The 18343-nt window shown below is 46.2% G+C and overlaps 1 protein-coding gene across 1 annotated transcript; it reads left to right on the top strand.

Moving 5' to 3' along the window:
- The first annotated feature begins 1500 nt into the window (after positions 1–1500).
- Positions 1501–5147, top strand: LOC135981497 (SRRM2 protein homolog rsr-2-like). The gene is made up of 2 exons (XM_065584233.1): positions 1501–2434; positions 3502–5147. The coding sequence occupies exons 1-2, from the start codon at positions 1882–1884 to the stop codon at positions 4056–4058; spliced, it is 1110 nt and encodes a 369-aa protein (XP_065440305.1). The 5' UTR covers positions 1501–1881; the 3' UTR covers positions 4059–5147.
- The last annotated feature ends 13196 nt before the right edge of the window (positions 5148–18343 follow it).

Genomic DNA, 18343 nt, shown 5'->3' with positions numbered 1-18343 from the left:
GATAGGATAGCTCCATTAATTTATTTATTTTAATTTATTATTTATTTAATTATATTCCCACTGAACACAAGAAGATTGTGGAGTCTGCTGCTAACTCTCTTTCCCTGCCCTTAACCCCCAAGGACAATCAGCAAGACTCCTCGGAGGATGAGTATGAGGAAGCCAGTGATGAGATCTCCCTGTTAAGGCAGGATGTCTTTGGAACTCAGGACCCTGATGCCAGCCAGGAAGAAGGTGAGCCCAATTCCTGCTAGGCAGCAACCCAGGGTGGGACTGAGGAGGCAGATCCTATAGAGGGAACCTTGGCATATAGATATCTATCTTTACAATTTATTATTGTATTATACTGCCATGCTACCTTGTGTTTCAGGTGCCCCCTGGCAGAGGCCATTGAAAGAGGATGTGAACTACAAGCCTTTCCAAGTCCCCAGCCTCTGCTTCCCTCCCTCCATCTGCCCATGCTGTCCATTTGGCCCCCCATACATATTTTTTCCAGGTTTTGCTGGCCCCCTTCAGTTCATGGTGCGACTGGGCCTCTTTCCTGCATGGCAGCTGCTGGAGCTGGCAAGTTGAGAGCTGGAGGAGAGGCAGTGGCAAACAGCTGGGAGCTGCAGGGAGAGCTGCTGTTTTGCTGCTGCCTCTTCCTGCGGAATTGGAGCAGCAGCCCCACCTGCAGTTCCTCTTCATGCAGCGTTAACGCCTGGGAGCTGCACTGAGGGTAAAGGGGGGCATATCTGGGGGGGATGACTCAAGATGTTGGGGGGCAAACTTTTAAAATACACCCCCACCCACTCTCAGCAGACACCAGTTGTCTCTGGTAGAAGCCCCTAGCCCCATCAACTTGCTGCAGGGCAGAAACCCTGAACTCCCCGCCGCCCCAGTCTGGTAGGCAGAGAATGGGAGAGTGGGGTCTCCGTGAGCCACACTTTAACTGTAAAAGAGCTGCATGCAGCTCGCAAGCTATGGGTAGACCACCCCTGTTATATAGGAAGGATGGGCTCCACCTACACCAAAATGGAACAAGCTTGCTGACATGTAAAATTAAAGAAGGTCATAGATGAGTTTTTAAACTAAGGGCTGGGGAAAAGCTGACAGGTACACAGGAGCACACAGTTCAGACAAAGACATTGCATAGGGGAGGATCTATTAACAGGGTTTCTCTATATCCTAGTAAAGAGGAGAGGATATAAGTTGATAAAGTATGGGTAGAAACTGAAGAGAAACAGTCAAATGAAAAAGTTCCATTCAATTACATCACATGAATATAGACAACTAAAAAGTGACATTTTAAAGCACTTGAATACAAATGCTAGGAAGTCTAAATACTAAAATGGGTGAACTTGAGTGCCTAATCTTAAATGAGGATATTCATATAATGGGCATCACAAAAACTTGTGGAATGATAACAGTCAGCTGCAGCGGCACAGGAGCCAGCAAACAGAGCTGTAAACAGGGGAGTTTGAGTGGGAGTTTGCAAGGGGAGTTTGGGGGGAAGACTAAGGCCTGGTCTACACTACGACTTTAATTCGGATTTATCAGCTTTAATTCGAATTTACCCTGCAACCGTCCACACAACGACGCTATTTATTTCGATGTAAAGGGCCCTTTAAATCGATTTCTGTACTCCACCCCGACGAGCGGAGTAGCGCCAAAATCGATTTCAACATTTCGAATTAGGGATAGTGTGGCCGCAATTCGATGGTATTGGCCTCCGGGAGCTATCCCACAGTGCATCATTGTGACCGCTCTGGACAGCAATCTAAACTCGGATGCACTGGCCAGGTAGACAGGAAAAGCCCCGCGAACATTTGAATTTCATTTCCTGTTTGCCCAGCGTGGAGAGCACAGGTGACCACAGATAGCTCATCAGCACAGGTAACCATGCAGGCTGATAATCGAAAAAGAGCACCAGCATGGACCGTGAGGGAGGTACTGGATCTGATCGCTGTATGGGGAGAGGATTCAGTGCTTGCAGAACTTCGTTCTAAAAGACGAAATGCAAAAACTTTTGAAAAAATCTCCAAGGGCATGATGGAGAGAGGCCACAATAGGGACTCTGATCAGTGCCGCGTGAAAGTCAAGGAGCTCAGACAAGCCTATCAAAAAACAAAGGAGGCAAACGGTCGCTCCGGGTCAGAGCCGCGGACATGCCGCTTCTACGCCGAGCTGCATGCAATTCTAGGGGGGGCTGCCACCACTACCCCACCTGTGATCGTGGATTCTGGGTCGGGGATAGTCTCATCAGCGACGCCTGAGGATTCTGCCGATGGGGGAGAGGAGGAGGAGGAGGAGGAGGAGGAGGATGAGCTTGCAGAGAGCACACAGCACTCCGTTCTCCCCAACAGCCAGGATCTTTTTCTCACCCTGACTGAAGTACCCTCCCAAGCCTCCCAAGCCAGTACCCAAGACTCTGACCCCATGGAAGGGACCTCAGGTGAGTTTACCTTTTAAAATATAAAACTTGTTTTAAAAGCAAACGGTTTTTAATGATTACTTTGCCCTGAGGACTTGGGATGCATTCGCGGTCAGTTCAGCTACTGGAAAAGTCTGTTAACGTGTCTGGGGATGGAGCGGAAATCCTCCAGGGACATCTCCATGAAGCTCTCCTGGAGGTACTCCAAAAGCCTTGCCACAAGGTTTCTGGGCAGTGCATCCTTATTCCGTCCTCCATGGTAGGACACTTGACCACGCCATGCTTGCAGCAAGTAATCTGGTATCATTGCCTGACAAAGCCTGGCAGCGTATGGTCCCGGTGTTTGCTGGCATTCAAGCAACATCCGTTCTTTATCTTGTTGTGTAATCCTCAGGAGAGTGATATCACTCCTAGTAACCTGGTTGAAATACGGGAACTTAATTAAGGGGACAGAGGTGGCCGTTCCTACTGGGCTGTTTGCCTGTGGCGGAAAATAAATCCTTCCCTGCAGTTAGCCAAGCGCAGATGGGAAATTGGCCCTGAGTTTTTCGCGTTTGGCTAGCAGGGATCTTCCCTGTTACCAGCCACGCGGTGGGGGGAGGGGTACCGTGATCATCCCAGAGAATTCATGGCGGGAGGGGGGCGGCGGCGGGGGGGGTGGTTAGTTTGGTGCCTGCAGGGATCTTCCCTGATACCAGCCACGCGGTGGGGGGGAGGGGTACAGCGATCATCCCAGAGAATTCATGGCGAGAGGGGGGGGTGGTTAGTTTGTTTTCTGCTGCTGCTGAATGTTAACAGAAAAACCGCAGCACTCTACAGGCTATGCTTGGTATGTGGGAAAGGAGGGCACAGAAGCTGTAAGACAATGGCTTACCATGGCCGCATGCAAGCCGAATTCTGTTGCCCAGACCTGTGATCTCTAGCAGCAAAGCCACAGGCACTCAGCATTAAGAGGCAAAATGCGACCTTGCACAGAAATCACATGTGCTATGTAATGTGAATAGTGTTGGTCACCGTGAAAGAGTATAAGCATTGTTCTGCAAAATGTAGCTTTTTAAACAATTCTCTCTTTTTTCCCCTCCCTACAGCAGCTGCAAATTCCTCAAGCCTCCCTCCTCCATCCCGAAGGTTATCACAGATAAGGCGTCGTAAGAAGAGAACGCGAGACGAGATGTTTTCTGAAATTATGGAATCCAGCCGCAGTGACAGAGCTCATCTGAATGAGTGGAAGGAAACAGTTTCAAAGTATAGGAAAGAAGCCAGTGAACGTGAGGACAGGAGGGACCAACGTGAGGACATGAGGGACCAACGTGAGGACAGGAGGGACCAACGTGAGGAGAGGAGGGACCAACGTGAGGAGAGGAGAGACGCTCGAGATGAGAGGTGGCGGCAGGAAGATCAGAGGAGGCAGGATGCAACGCTGGGGCTGCTGCGTGAGCAAACAGACATGCTCCAGCGTCTGGTGGAGCTTCAGGAATGGCTGCTGGAAAACAGACTGCCGCTTCAGCCCCTGTTCCACTCTCCCCCCTCCCCATGTTCCGTATCCTCCTCATCCAGACGTGTAAGAACGCGGGGGGGGAGGCTCCGTACACCTTCCCATTCCACCCCAGTAGACAGCCCAAGCAAAAGGCTGTCATTTTTTTAACCTTTTCTTAGTGGCTTTTTCCTTCCCAGCAATCCTCCTCCCAAATACCACCTGGGTTCCCTCCCTCTTTTTCTAATCTATTAATAAAGAATAAATGATTTTTAAATGATAGTGACTTTATTTGGTTTGAAAGAAAGCTGGGGGAAGGGGGAGGGTGGGTTCCTTACAGAAAATCAGTCAATAAAGGGGGCGGGTTTTCATGAAGGAGAAACAAACAGATATTTCACACTGTAGCCTGGCCAGTCATGAAACTGGTTTTTAAAGCTTCTCTGATGCACAGCGCTTCCTGGTGTGCTCTTCTAATCGCCCTGGTGTCTGGCTGCGCGTAATCAGCAGCCAGGCGATTTGCCTCAGCCTCCTACCCCGCCATAAAGGTCTCCCCCTTACTTTCACAGAGATTGTGGAGCACACAGCAAGCAGAAATAACAATGGGGAGATTTCTTTGGCTGAGGTCAGAGCGAGTCAATAATGATCGCCAGCAACCTTTTAAACGGCCAAATGCACATTCTACCACCATTCTGCACTTGCTTAGCCTGTAGTTAAACAGCTCCTGACTCCTGTCCAGGCTGCCTGTGTACGGCTTCATGAGCCATGGCATTAAGGGGTAGGCTGGGTCCCCAAGAATAACTATTGGCATTTCAACATCCCCAACGGTTATTTTCTGGTCCGGAAAGTAAGTCCCTTGCTGCAGCCCTTTAAACAGAGTAGTGTTCCTGAAGACGCGAGCGTCATGAACCCTTCCCGGCCAGCCCGCGTTGATGTTGGTGAAACGTCCCTTGTGATCCACAAGTGCTTGCAGCACCATTGAAAAGTACCCCTTGCGGTTTATGTACTCGGTGGCTTGGTGCTCCGGTGCCAAGATAGGGATATGGGTTCCGTCTATCGCCCCACCACAGTTAGGGAATCCCATTGCAGCAAAACCATCCACTATAGCCTGCACATTTCCCAGAGTCACTAACTTTCGTAGCAGCACCTGAGTGATTGCTTTGGCTACTTGCATCACAGCAGCCCCCACAGTAGATTTGCCCACTCCAAATTGATTCCCGACTGACCGGTAGCTGTCTGGCGTTGCAAGCTTCCACAGGGCTATTGCCATGCGCTTCTCAACTGTGAGGGCTGCTCCCATCTTGGTATTCTGGCGTTTCAGGGCAAGGGACAGCAAGTCACAAAGTTCCATGAAAGTGCCCTTACGCATGCGAAAGTTCCGCAGCCACTGGGAATCGTCCCACACCTGCGGTCCCACCAGTCTGTGCTTGTTTCCCTTGCCCAGAATCGGCGTTCCATGGATAGAATCTGCCCCATTAACAACATGATCTCCAAAGCACCGGGGCCCGTGGTTTCACAGAATTCTGTATCAGTGTCCGTGTCCATGTCCATGTCAATGTCCTCATCATGCTTGTCACTGCGCTGCCGCCGCCGCTGCCTCCTCGCCTCGTTTTTCTGGTCCTGGCTGAGCATAAACTCCACGAGAACGCGCGAGGTGTTTACAATGTTCATGACTGCTGTCTTGAGCTCAGCGGGCTCCATGCTTGCCGTGGTATGGAGTCTGCAGTGTTCACCCACCCAGGAAAAAAGGCGCGAAAATGGTTGTCTGCCGTCCGTTGCTTTTATGCAGGGAGGGAGGAAGGGAGGAGGGAGGGAGGAGGTGAGGCTGTACCCAGAACCACCTGCGACGATGTTTTTTGTCCCATCAGGCACTGGGATCTTAACCCACAATTCCAATGGGCGCGGGAGACTGCGGGAACTATGGGATAGCTATGGGATAGCTACCCACAGTGCAACGCTGCAGAAATCGACGCTAGCCCCGGTACTTGGACGCACACCACCAAATTAATGTGCTTAGTGTGGCCGCATACATTTCGACTTTATACAACCTGTTTTTCAAATCCGAATTATATAAATTTGGATTAATCCCGTAGTGTAGACATACCCTAAGAGGCAGGCAGAGGAACAGACAGGCTAGTGAAGGGAGCATGTGGTGTTCTGGCAGTGTTTTTGTTCTCATTGGGGGGTTTGTTTTGCTGTGGGTGGTGGTGTTGTGGTTTGGTTTGTGTTTCTCAGATTTACAGGTGTAACAGGGTCAGGCCAGATGGCTACCAGAGAGTGGTCGAAGGTAGATACATTAGTTCCAGGTAAGGCTGGTCCCTTTTCCCTGGATAAGATCACAGGGACTATTCCAGAACATTCAGGAACTTTCTAGAACTAATTAAGGCAGGCAGGCTAATTAGGACACCTGTAGCCATTTGGGAAGCTGCTAGAATTAATTAAGGCTAATCAGGACACGTGATTTAAAAAGGCTCTCACTCTAGTTAGTGAGGTGTGCGTAAGGAGCTGGGAGTGAGAGGACATGCTGCTGGAGGACTGGGGAGTACAAGCATTAACAGACAACAGGCGGAAGGTCCTGTGGTGAGGACAAAGAAGGTGTTTGGAGGAGGCCATGGGGAAGCAGCCCAGGGAATTGTAGCTGTCGCGCAGCTGTTCCAGGAGACACTCTAGACAGCTGCAGTCCACAGGGCCCTGGGCTGGAACCCGGGGTAGAGGGCAGGCCTGTGTTCCCCCAAACCTCCCAACTCCTGATCCAGCACAGGAGTTTCTACCACAGAGCTGTTCCCCGACCCACATGGTGGATCAGCAGAAACTGCGGGGATTGTTCTTACTCTTTTTTCCCCGTACTGGCCAGTGATGAGATTATCTGAGTGAACAGCAGATTTGAGCCATGAAAGTGGCCAAACTGAGGGCTACTATGAATCTCTGAGGCAAGCAAAATCTGCCAATAAGCACAGGACCCACCAAGGTAGAGGAGGAACTTTATCATACAGGATTTAGGTGGGAAGCCTATGACAGATACAGAGGCAGCAGTGGTAGTGACCCAAGCAGTGGAAGACACAATGAAGATGACTGGATGTGGGAGCTGCGTCATATACATGATCCTGGAGAGTGTACCTGAAAAGAGTTTCGTCTGCATGAAGTGCCGCCTGATAGAGCTGATGGAAGAAAAGATACAAGGATTGGAGATGCAGGTGGAAACTCTGGTTGAGTTTAGAAGGGGGTTTGAGCAGATGATGGAGCCAAGACATGAGGAGGCTGAAGGGAAAAGCTCAGACTTGCAGATGGAAGCAGGATCAAAGAACTCTGAGGGGAGACTGCTGGGTGAGGAAAGTGGAAGCATGTGACTAAGAGAACCAGGCAGAGGAAAAGACGGGATAGATAGGAGAAATAGAGCTCAGGAACAAGTTTGCGGAGTTGGAAAATGAAGAAGGGGCACAGCAGGTGGTCGCTGAAGGTGAGAGGGCAAGGAGAAAGAGAAGAGCAGCTAGTCCTATAGGAAGAGGGGAAGAGTCAATGGAGATAACACCAAATATGAGCCCCAGTAGGATATGCGATGGGTTGCAGAGGATTGCAAGGGAGAATAGGAATCGAGAGGACTTACAGCCAGAGGGAACAGGGGATAGACCGGAGAATTGCACCATCACCAGGAAAAGGCAGGTCTATGTGATTGGGGACTCCTTACTGAGAAGAATAGACAGGCCTGTAACCAGAGCCAATCCAGAGAACAGAAAGGTGTGCTGTCTGCTGGGTGCTAAAATACGGGATGTGGATCTGAGGCTGAAGAGGATCCTAACGGGAGCGGGAAGGATTCCACTGATTGTCCTTCATGTGGGAACAAATGATACGGCTAAATTCTAGCTGGAACGAATCAAGGGAGACTACGCCAGACTGGGGAAGACGTTTAAGAAAATCAAGGCTCAAGTGATCTTCAGTGGGATTCTGCCTGTTCCTAGAGAAGGGCAACAAAGGTGTGACAAGATTATGACGATCAACAGATGGCTCAGGCAGTGGTGCTAAAAGGAGGGCCTTGGGATGTATGGCCACTGGGAGGCATTCATGGACAGAGGATTGTTCTCTCGGGATGGACTTCACCTGAGTAGGGAGGGAAATAGACTTCTAGGATGGAGGCTGGCAAAACTGATTAAGAAAGCTTTAAACTAGGAATTGGGGGGAGATGGTTGGGAGATGTCCAGGTAATCTCCACACCGGATTTTAACATTGAGAGGGAAGAAAACAAAGTAAGAAAGGATACAGCCATGGGTAGGAGAATGGACATAAGGAGGAATGGCAGTGTAGATACCAGTCTAATAGATGATACTGGTAGTAGAATATCTGGGCCTAATTGGGTAAAGAATGTGAGCGAAGCCAAACAGCAAAAATTAAGATGTTTGTACACCAATGTGAGGAGCCTAGGTAACAAAATGGAGGAACTAGAGTTACTGGTGCAGGAAGTGAAACCGGATATTATAAGGATAACAGAAACATGGTGGAATAGTAGTCATGACTGGAGTACAGGTATTGAAGGGTATTTGCTGTTTAGGAAAGACAGAAATAAAGGCAAAGGTGATGGAGTAGCATTGTATATCAATGATGAGGTAGACTGTAAAGAAATAAGAAGGGATGGAATGGATAAGACCGTTTGTCTGGGCAAAAATCACATTGGGGAAGAAAGCTATTAGAGCCTCCCCTGGGATAGTGCTTGGGGTGTGCTACAGAGTAGACCATGGGGATCTGATTTGGATATGGATCGAGACCTCTTTAATGTTTTTAATGAAGTAAATACTATTGGGAATTGTGTGATCATGGGAGACTTTAACTTCCCAGATATAGATTGGAGGACAAGTGCTAGTAATAATAATAATAATAATAATAGGGCTCAGATTTTCCTGGATGCGATAGCTGATGGATTCCTTCACCAAGTAGTTGCTGAACCAACAAAAGGGGATGCCATTTTAGATTTGGTTTTGGTGAGTAGTGAGGACCTCATAGAAGAAATGGTTGTAGGGGACAGCCTTGGTTGGAACGATCATGATCTAATTCAGTTTAAACTAAATGGAAGGTGTAGCAGGGTGGCTACCTTGCTCCTGCCTGAGGGGTTTAAAACAGCCCTGGCAGAGGGCTGGGGCAAAGGGAAAAGCTACTGGGCTGATTGGGGAAGTAGCCACAGCTGGGCCATGCCCCAATCAGGCCCCAGCTGGCCTGTATAAGAAGGCTGGGAGCCAGGAGCTCAAGAGTCTCTCTCTGAGTGCAGAGAGAGAAGGGCCTGGCTGCAGCAAGCTAGAGATAGCGTACCTGAGTCGAGCAGGGCTAGGGGCAGGCTGAGGAGCTGGGGAGCTCCAGCCTGGATAGCCCCAGGCTGCGGCCTGGTAATATGCCAAGGGGTACTGGGGGTTGCAGAGGGCAGCCCAGGGCTAGGCCAAGGCAGCAGGTCCGAACCCAACCTTGCCGATGATGAGTGGCCTATACTGCAGTCTGCCCCAGAGAGTGGGGGCTAGCTGGTGACTGGCAGTGGCCTTATCCTGAGGTGAGGTGGGGTTAGTGGGTGGGGGTTCCCCTGGGAGGGGAGACCTAGCGTGTGTGGGTACTGCCAGGGGGCAGCACCCAGGGCAAGGGGCACCGGGGTCCTGGGAGGGACACGGGGGCCAGTGCAGAGGACAAGGCAGATCACCGGCCTGCAGAGGGCACTCCAGAGGCTGGTGAGCTAATTCCCTGGACAACCAGCAGGAGGCGCCACAGGGGTGAGTCCGGACCCGCTTACAGAAGGATAAACAAAAATAGATCTGTGACTAGGGTTTTTTATTTCAAAAGGGCTAACTTTAAAAAATTAAGGAAATTAGTTAGGGAAGTGGTTGGACTGAAGAACTTGTGGATCTAAAGGCGGAGGAGGCCTCAAATTTCTTCAAGTCAAAGTTGCAGAAACTACCGGAAGCCTGCATCCCAAGAAAGGGGAAAAAATTCATAGGCAGGAATTGTAGACGAAGCTGGATGAGCAAGCATCTCAAAAAGGTGATTAAGAAAAAGCAGAAAGCCTACAAGGAGTGGAAGATGGGAGTGATCAGCAAGGAAAGCTACCTTATCGAGGTCAGAACATGTAGGGATAAAGTGAGAAAGGCCAAAAACCATGTAGAGTTGAACCTTGAAAAGGGAATTAAAACCAATAGTAAAAGGTTCTATAGCCATATAAATAAGAAGAAAACAAAGAAAGAAGAAGTGGGACCGCTTATCACTGAGGATGGAGTGGAGGTTAAGGATAATCTAGGCATGGCCCAATATCTAAACAAATACTTTGCCTCGGTCTTTAATGAGGACCTTAGGGATAATGGCAGGACAAATGGGAATGAGGATATGGAGGTAGATATTACTACATCCGAGGTAGAAGCCAAACTCGAACAACTTAATGGGACTAAATCGGGGGGCCCAGATAATCTTCATCCAAGAATATTAAAGGAACTGGCACATGAAATTGCAAGCCCATTAGCAAGAATTTTTAATGAATCTGTAAACTCAGGGGTTGTACCGTATGACTGGAGAATTGCTAACATAGTTCCTATTTCTAAGAAAGGGGGGGGAAAGTGATCCAGGTAACTACAGGCCTGTTAGTTTGACATCTGTAGTATGCAAGGTCTTGGAAAAATTTTTGAAGGAGAAAGTAGTTAAGGACATTGAGGTCAATGGTATTTGGGACAAAATACAACATGGTTTTACAAAAGGTAGATCGTGCCAAACCAACCTGATCTCCTTCTTTGAGAAAGTAACAGATTTTTTAGACAAAGGAAACGCAGTGGATCTACTGTATATACTCAATCATAAGCCGGTTCGTTTATAAGCCAATCCCCCCAAGATGGATAAGTAAAAATGGAAATTTTTTATAACCCATTCATAAGCCGACCCTATAATTCAGGGGTCAGCAAACTTTGGCTCCTGGGCCATCAGGATAAGCTGCTGGTGGACCAAGATGGTTTGTTTAGCGCAAGCATCTGCAAGCACGGAGGTAAACCTAAGTAAACAAGGTGTGCCGGCGTGCCAGATGCTTACCCTGACGGGCCGGGACAGCAAGTGGTGGGGAAATTTTTTGGGGGGGAGAAGCTGGGAGTCTCCCAATCCCATCCCTTCCCATCATATCTGGGGAGGGCCAAGGGAGGATGTCTTTGACCTGGCTGGAGCTGCTCTGGCAGGCTGGGCAGCGCGGCTGCAGCCTGGTCTGGCGGGCCAGACCACATGGTGCTGCCGCAGTGTGGCCACAGCCTGCTCTGGGGGGGGCAGGGCCGAGTGGCATGGCTGCAGCCTGCCAGCCCTGGAGCTGCAGCTGCTTCAGAGACTGGGGGGAGAGCAGCGTAGCCAGAAGCAGAGAGACTCTGGCCCTGCCTCTTCCCTTCTGGTGTGCTGCCTCTCCTTGCTTCCTCTGTTGGGGGAGGGGCTGTGTCCCACCTCTCACTCTCTATACCCGTTCATAAGCCAACCCCCTTCTCTGGTGCTTCCCTTTTTTACTAAAAAAATTCTGCTTATGAACGAGTATATACGGTAATTTACCTCGATTTCAGTAAGGCATTTGATACAGTTCCACATGGGGAATTATTAGCTAAATTGGAAAAGATGGGGATCAATATGAAAATTGAAAGGTGGAAAAGGAACTGGTTAAAGGGGAGATTACAATGGGTCATACTGAAAGGTGAACTGTCAGGCTGGAGGGAGGTTACTAGTGGAGTTCCTCAGGGATTGGTTTTGGGACCAATCTGATTTGATCTTTTTATTACTGACCTTGGCACAAAAATTGGGAATGTGCTAATAAAGTTTGCGGATGACACAAAGCTGGGAGGTATTGCCAATACAGAGAAGGACCAGGATATCATACAGGAAGATCTGGATGACCTTGTAAACTGGAGTAATAGTAAAAGGATGAAATTTAATAGCGAAAAGTGCAAGGGCATGCATTTAGGGATTAATAACAAGAATTTTTGCTATAAGCTGGGGACGCATCAGTTGGAAGTAACAGAGGAGAGAAGGACCTCAGAGTATTGGTTGATCAAAGGATGACTATGAGCCGCCAATGTGATATGGCTCTGAAAAAAGCTAATTTTGTCTTGGGATGCATCAGGCGCGGTATTTCCAGTAGAGATAAGGAGGTGTTAGTACTGTTACACCAGGCACTGGTGAGACCTAATCTGGAATACTGTGTGCAGTTCTGGTCTCCCATGTTTAAGAAGGATGAATTCAAACTGGAACAGGTACAGAGAAGGGCTACTAGGATGAGCCGAGGAATGGAAAACCTGTCTTATGAAAGGAGACTCAAAGAGCTTGGCTTGTTTAGCCTAGCCAAAAGAAGGCTGAGGGGAGATACGATTGCTCTCTATAAATATAGCAGAGGGATAAATACCAGGGAGGGAGAGGAATTATTTAAGCTCAGTACCAATGTGGACACAAGAACAAATGGATATAAACTGGGCATCAGGAAGTTTAGACTTGAAATTAGACGAAGATCTCTAACCATCAGAGGAGTGAAGTTCTGGAATAGCTTTCCAAGGGGTGCAGTGGGGGGCAAAAGACATATCTGGCTTCAAGACTAAGCTTGATAAGTTTATGGAGGGGATGGTATGATGGGATAGCCTAATTTTGGCAATTTATTGATCTTTGACTATTAGCGGTAAATATGCCCAATAGCCTGTGATGGGATGTTAGATGGGGTGGGATCTGAGTTACTACAGAGAATTCTTTCCTGGGTGTCTGTCTGATGAGATTTGCCCACATGCTCAGGGTTTAGCTGATCGCCATATTTGGGGTTGGGAAGGAATTTTCCTCCAGGGCAGATTGGCAGAGGCCCTGGAGGTTTTTCACCTTACTCTGCAGCATGGGGCACGGGTCACTTGCTGGAGGATTCTCTGCACCTTGAAGTCTTTAAACCATGACTTGGGGACTTCAATAGCTCAGACATAGGTTAGGGGTTTGATACAGGAGTGGGTGGGTGAGATTCAGTGGCCTGTGTTGTGCAGGAGTTCAGACTAGATGATCATAATGGTCCCTTCTGAGCTTAAAGTCTATGATTCTATGATTCAGTCAATGAGACACAGTAATACCAAGATACAAAATATATAGGAATGACAGAGTAGGTTGCGCTGGTAGGAGCATGGCACTATATGTGAAAGAAAGCATAAAGTCTAATATAGTAAAAATCTTAAATGAATCCAATTATACCATAGAATAGAATAGAATAGGATAGAAACTCCATGCTTGAATAATAAGAGTATAGCAGTAGGAATATACTACTGAACACCTAATCAGCGACCATAATATAATTAAATTTAACATCTGGGGTAGGGGGGGGGGGGAGAACAACAAAAAAAGCCCACCACAGTAGCATTTACCTTCAGAAAGAGGAACTACACAAAAATGAGGAAGCTAGTGAAACTGAAATTAAAAGGAATAGTCAGAAGAGTGAAATGTCTACAAACATCAAAAATAGAAGCTCAAATTAAATGTATACCCCAAATTAAAAAGAATAGTAAGAGGACAAAAAAATGCCATGATGGCTAAACAACAGAGTAAAGAAGCAGCTAGAGGCAAAGAGGCATCCTTTAAAAACTGGAAGTCAAATCCTATTGGGGAAAATAGAAAGGAGCATAAACTCTGGCAACGCAAGTGTAAAAGTAATTAGGATGGCCAAAAAAGAATTTGAAGAACTAGCAAAAGACACAAAAAGTAACAGCAAATTTTAAGTACATCAGATGCAGGAAGCCGGCCAATTAGCTGGGCTACTGGATGATTGAGTTCCTAACGGGGCACTCAAGAAAGACAAGACCATTGCAGAAAAGCTGAATGAATTCTTTGCTTTGGTCTTCACTGCAGATGATGAGAGGGAGATTCCCAAACCTGAGCCATTCTTTTTAGGTGACAAATCTGAGGAACTGTCCCAGATTATTGTGTCAGTAGAGGAGATTTTGGAACAAATTGATAAATTAAACAGTAATAAGTCACCAGGGCCAGATGTTATTCACCCAAGAGTTCTGAAGCAACTCAAATATGAAATTTCAGAACTACTAACTGTGGTATGTAACCTATCACTTACATCACCTTCTGTACCAGATGACTGGAAGATAGCTAATTTGATGCCAATTTTTAAAAAAAGGCCCCAGAGACAATCCTGGAACTTACAGGCTGGTAAACCTAATTTCAGTTCCATGCAAATTGGTTGAAACTATAGTAAAAAATATAATTATTAGACACATAGATGAACGTGATTTGTTGGGAAAGAGTCAACACCGCTTTTGTAAAGGGAAATCATGCCTCACAAATCTACTAGAATTCTTTGAGGGGATCAACAAACATGTGGACAAGAGTGATCCAGTGGATATAGTGGGCTTTCAGAAAGCCTTTGACAAGGTCCCTCAACAAAGGCTTGTAAGCAAACTAATCACTCATGGGATAAGAAGGAAGGTCCTCTCATGAATCAGTAACTGGTTAAAAAACAGGATAGAAAGGGTAGGAATAAATGGTTACTTTTCAGAATGAAGAGAGGTAAATATTGGTGACCCCTAGGGATCTGTACTGAGACCAGTACTGTTCAACATATTCATAAATGATCTGGAAAAAGGGATGAACAGTGAGGTCACAAAGTTTGCAGACGATACAAAATTACTTAAAATAGTTAAGTCCAAAGTAGACTAAGAAGATTAATAAAAGGATCTCACAAAACTGGGTGACTGAGCAACAAAAATGGCAGATGAAATTCAGTCTTGATAAATGCAAAGTAATGCATATTAGAAAACATTATCTAAACTATACATATAAAATGATGGGGTCTAAATTAGCTGCTAGCACTCAAGAAAGAGATCCTGTAGTCCTCGTGGACAGTTCTCTGAAAACATCAATTCAATCAGTGACAGCTGAAAAAGCTACCAGAATGTTAGGAACCTTGAGGAAAGGGATAGATAATAAGATAGAAAATATCATATTGCCTCTATATAAAGCCATGGTAAGCCCACATCTTGAATATTGCATGCAGATGTGGTCACCCCATCTCAAAAAAGATATATTGGAATTGGAAAAGGTACAGAAAAGGGCAACAAAATGATCTTTCATACAAAGAGAAATTAAAAAGACTGGGGCTGTAGAGCTTGGAAAAGAGACCACAAAGGGGAGATATTGTAGAGGTCTCTAAAAACTTGAATGGTGTGGAGAAAGTGAATAACACATAACAGAAGTCACCCAATAAAATTAATAGGTGGCAGGTTTAAAGCAAACACAAGGAAGTACTTTTTCACACAACACAGAGTCAACTTGTGGAACTCATTGCCAAAGGATGTTGTGAAGACCAAAAGGTATAATTGGGCTCAAAAGCAATTAGATAAGTTCATGAAGGATAGGTGCATCAATGGCTATTAGCCAAGATCGTTAGGAATGCAACCTCATGCTCTGAGTGTCCCTAAGCCTCTGACTGCCAGATGCTGGTACTAGACTACGGGGGATAGATCTCTTGATAATTGCCCTGTTCATTCCCTTTCAAGCATCTGGCATTGGCCACTGCCAGAAGACAGGGTACTAGGCTAGATGGACAATTGGTTTCACCAAGTATGGCCATTCTTATGTTCTTATGTAACTGCAGAGAATCTCACATCGTTTCCAGTGAACATTTCTCTAGCAGAACTGGGATGATAGCTCTTATCTTTGGATGATTTGATTAGGGTATTTTACCACAGTTTTGGAGTTTAAATTGTAGGTGTTCAAGATATCAGTGGGGCACCCAGAAATTCTATGTTATTTACCATTCTTGTTTGAATTCTAGAGTCACATTGTCCTCAGTGCAATTAGCCCAGGAGTTGAAGAAATATTCAAAGCCATCCTTTTAGGCAAACGTGGTACCTGAACTGGCAAGAACTCATAGATTGTAGTTGAAGTTATTTCCAAAGTTGCTGGTTGGACAACCTCTCTAGGTTTAAACACTAGGGAAGTATTAGAAAAATAAAAGACTTGCCAGTCTGTTTGATTTCCATTGATAATTTGTAGCTTGATCCTTGTACTAGTATTGGCTTTAGTTAGCTTTGATACTTTGAAGAAGCAGCATGTTAAGTTCTGAAGAATTTTTTTAGAGGTTTCTCTGTAGATTCACAACAATCTGGTTCCCTCAAAGGAAGCCTCTACTAAATTTATTCTACAACATCCAATGTCTCAGAAATAAATTTATTCTAGCTAAGATATTATAAAGTTAAGTTCTGGAAGAAAACCTTCTCCTGGCACGAGACATCATACATAAAGTATAGGACAGTGTGTAACAATCTGGGAGATTTTTGTCTCTTCAGAAGATTTAGATTTCTTTTTCATTGAGAATGAATATTTGACCCAGATCAAAGCAGCTTTGAATACGACTACATTGCTACCCATAAAATGATGAAAACTGATGCAAATAATCTTTTTTTTTTAAAGATATGTTAGGTTTTTTTTTAAGAAATAGGAAAGAACTTTTTTGTGAACATTAACTTACACAAGGCAAGGTTTTTAAAACTTTTTATAAGTTTACAAAGTTTTCTTCAAATGCCCAAGAGTAATCATTTAACTATTATATATCATTTGCACAAGAGTAATAAAATACAAAGTTAAATTTTACACAGGGACCTTAACTATATAGAGTTGCTAGGCATCCTGTTTTCAACCAGAATGCCTGGTCAAAAAGGGACTCTAGTGGCTCTGGTTAGCACCACTAACTGGGCCATTAAAAGTCTGGTTGGTGACGTATGGGGGCTAAGGCAGGCTCTTTGCCTGCCCTGGCTCTGCACAGCTCCAGGAAGTGGCCAGCGTGTCCCTGTGGCCCCTAGGCACAGGCACAGCCAGGGAGGCTCCGCGTGTTTCCCCTGCCCCGAGTGCCAGCTCCGTAGCTCCCATTGGCCGGGAACCATGGCCAATGGGAGCTGCAGGGGCGGTGCCTGTGGGCGAGGTCAGTGCATAGAGCCCTCTGGCAGCCCCTGTACCTAGGAGCCACAGAGACGTGCTGACCACTTCCAGGAGCCGCTTAAGGTAAGCGCAGCCTGGAGCCCGCACCCCCTTTCACACTCTGAACCCCTCGGCCCCAGCACAAAGACCCTCCTGCACCCCAAGCCCCTCATCCCCAGCCCCACACCAGAGCCTGCACCCCCTGCCAGTGCCCTCACCCCTTCCCCCTGCACCCCAACCACCTAAGGCCCCCTCCCGCACCTGAATCCCTCATTTCTGGCACCACCCCAGAGCTCGCACACCCAGCTGAAGTCCTCACCCCCTCCCACACTCCAACTCCTTGCCCTAGCCCCAATCCAGTGAAAATGAGTGAGGGTGGAGGAGAGCGAGCAACGGAGGGAGGGGAGATGGAGTGAGCGGGCGTGGGGCCTCAGTGGAAGGGTCGAGGCCTTGGGGCAGGGCGTTCGGTTTTCTGCAAGCAGAAAGTTGGCAACCCTATAAGTATATCTCTTACACACATGCATTATAAATCATATTTACATGTAGGTGCAAAATATATATGATGGTAAAAACATACTACGTATATACAATTAAGTGGATAGGAAAAAATCTCTTTTAATTAGGGATGGGAAATTTGCTTCAGATCAGATAAACACTCGCAAATTAAAACTCCAAACTATACTTTTTCACTCATTATTTTTTTTCATTTTTTTTATGTCATTGGCTTCCCATGTTCATCTGGGACTGGAAACAGAAATGCCATACAATAAAAAATGTTCTTCTCGTGTTTCTGACCTGACAGGAAGCAAGAAGTACCAGAAATCTATAAGATCCAGTCAGAGATCCAAACATTTCTATGTGTCACAACCAAATATAGTTAGAAAGCTTTACTTTTGGGGATTTGCTCTTTACTGCCTTTTAGACCAGATTTTTAAAGTTGTGTGCACAACGTTTTCATGTGCCTAATTTGTGTGCACAAAGACCTGATGTAGGATCTCAAACATAAAGAGCTCTGTGTAAGCTTAAAAGCTTCTCTCTCACCAACTGAAGTTGGTCCAATAAAAGATATTGCCTCACCCACCTGGTCTCAGATTCTTTTTACTTGCTGTGACAATGTCTGAAGACTCAGGGTCAACATTTTCACAACTGAATGCCTAAAGTTAAGCAGACACCTCAAGATGGGGTTTGATTATCAAAGGCAATGGAAGACTTCAATAAAAATGTCAGGAATTAAATCAGGTCCCTAATTTAATGGCCTAAATATAGATTTTTGCGCCTTACTTTGAGAATTTTGGCTTAAGTTACTTTAGGGACTCATAGGGATATAGTTATAGAGAATTTTTTGGCACTGAAGTTCCATAATCCCTGGATTTTCACTCCTAAAATGGATGTGTCACCTGACACTGTTGTCTATCTATCCGAAGAAAAGCTGTACAGTAATTTTATTTTTGTTAGTGAAATGAATCATCCTATTTCCAGCACAAATGGTCCCTTTATAACTTCATGATCTATACAAGGGCTTCTCAATCTTTTTCCTT

Source organism: Chrysemys picta, chromosome 2, assembly GCF_011386835.1.
Source record: "Chrysemys picta bellii isolate R12L10 chromosome 2, ASM1138683v2, whole genome shotgun sequence".
NCBI lineage: Eukaryota > Metazoa > Chordata > Testudines > Emydidae > Chrysemys > Chrysemys picta.
This window is presented reverse-complemented; position numbering and strand designations above follow the sequence as displayed.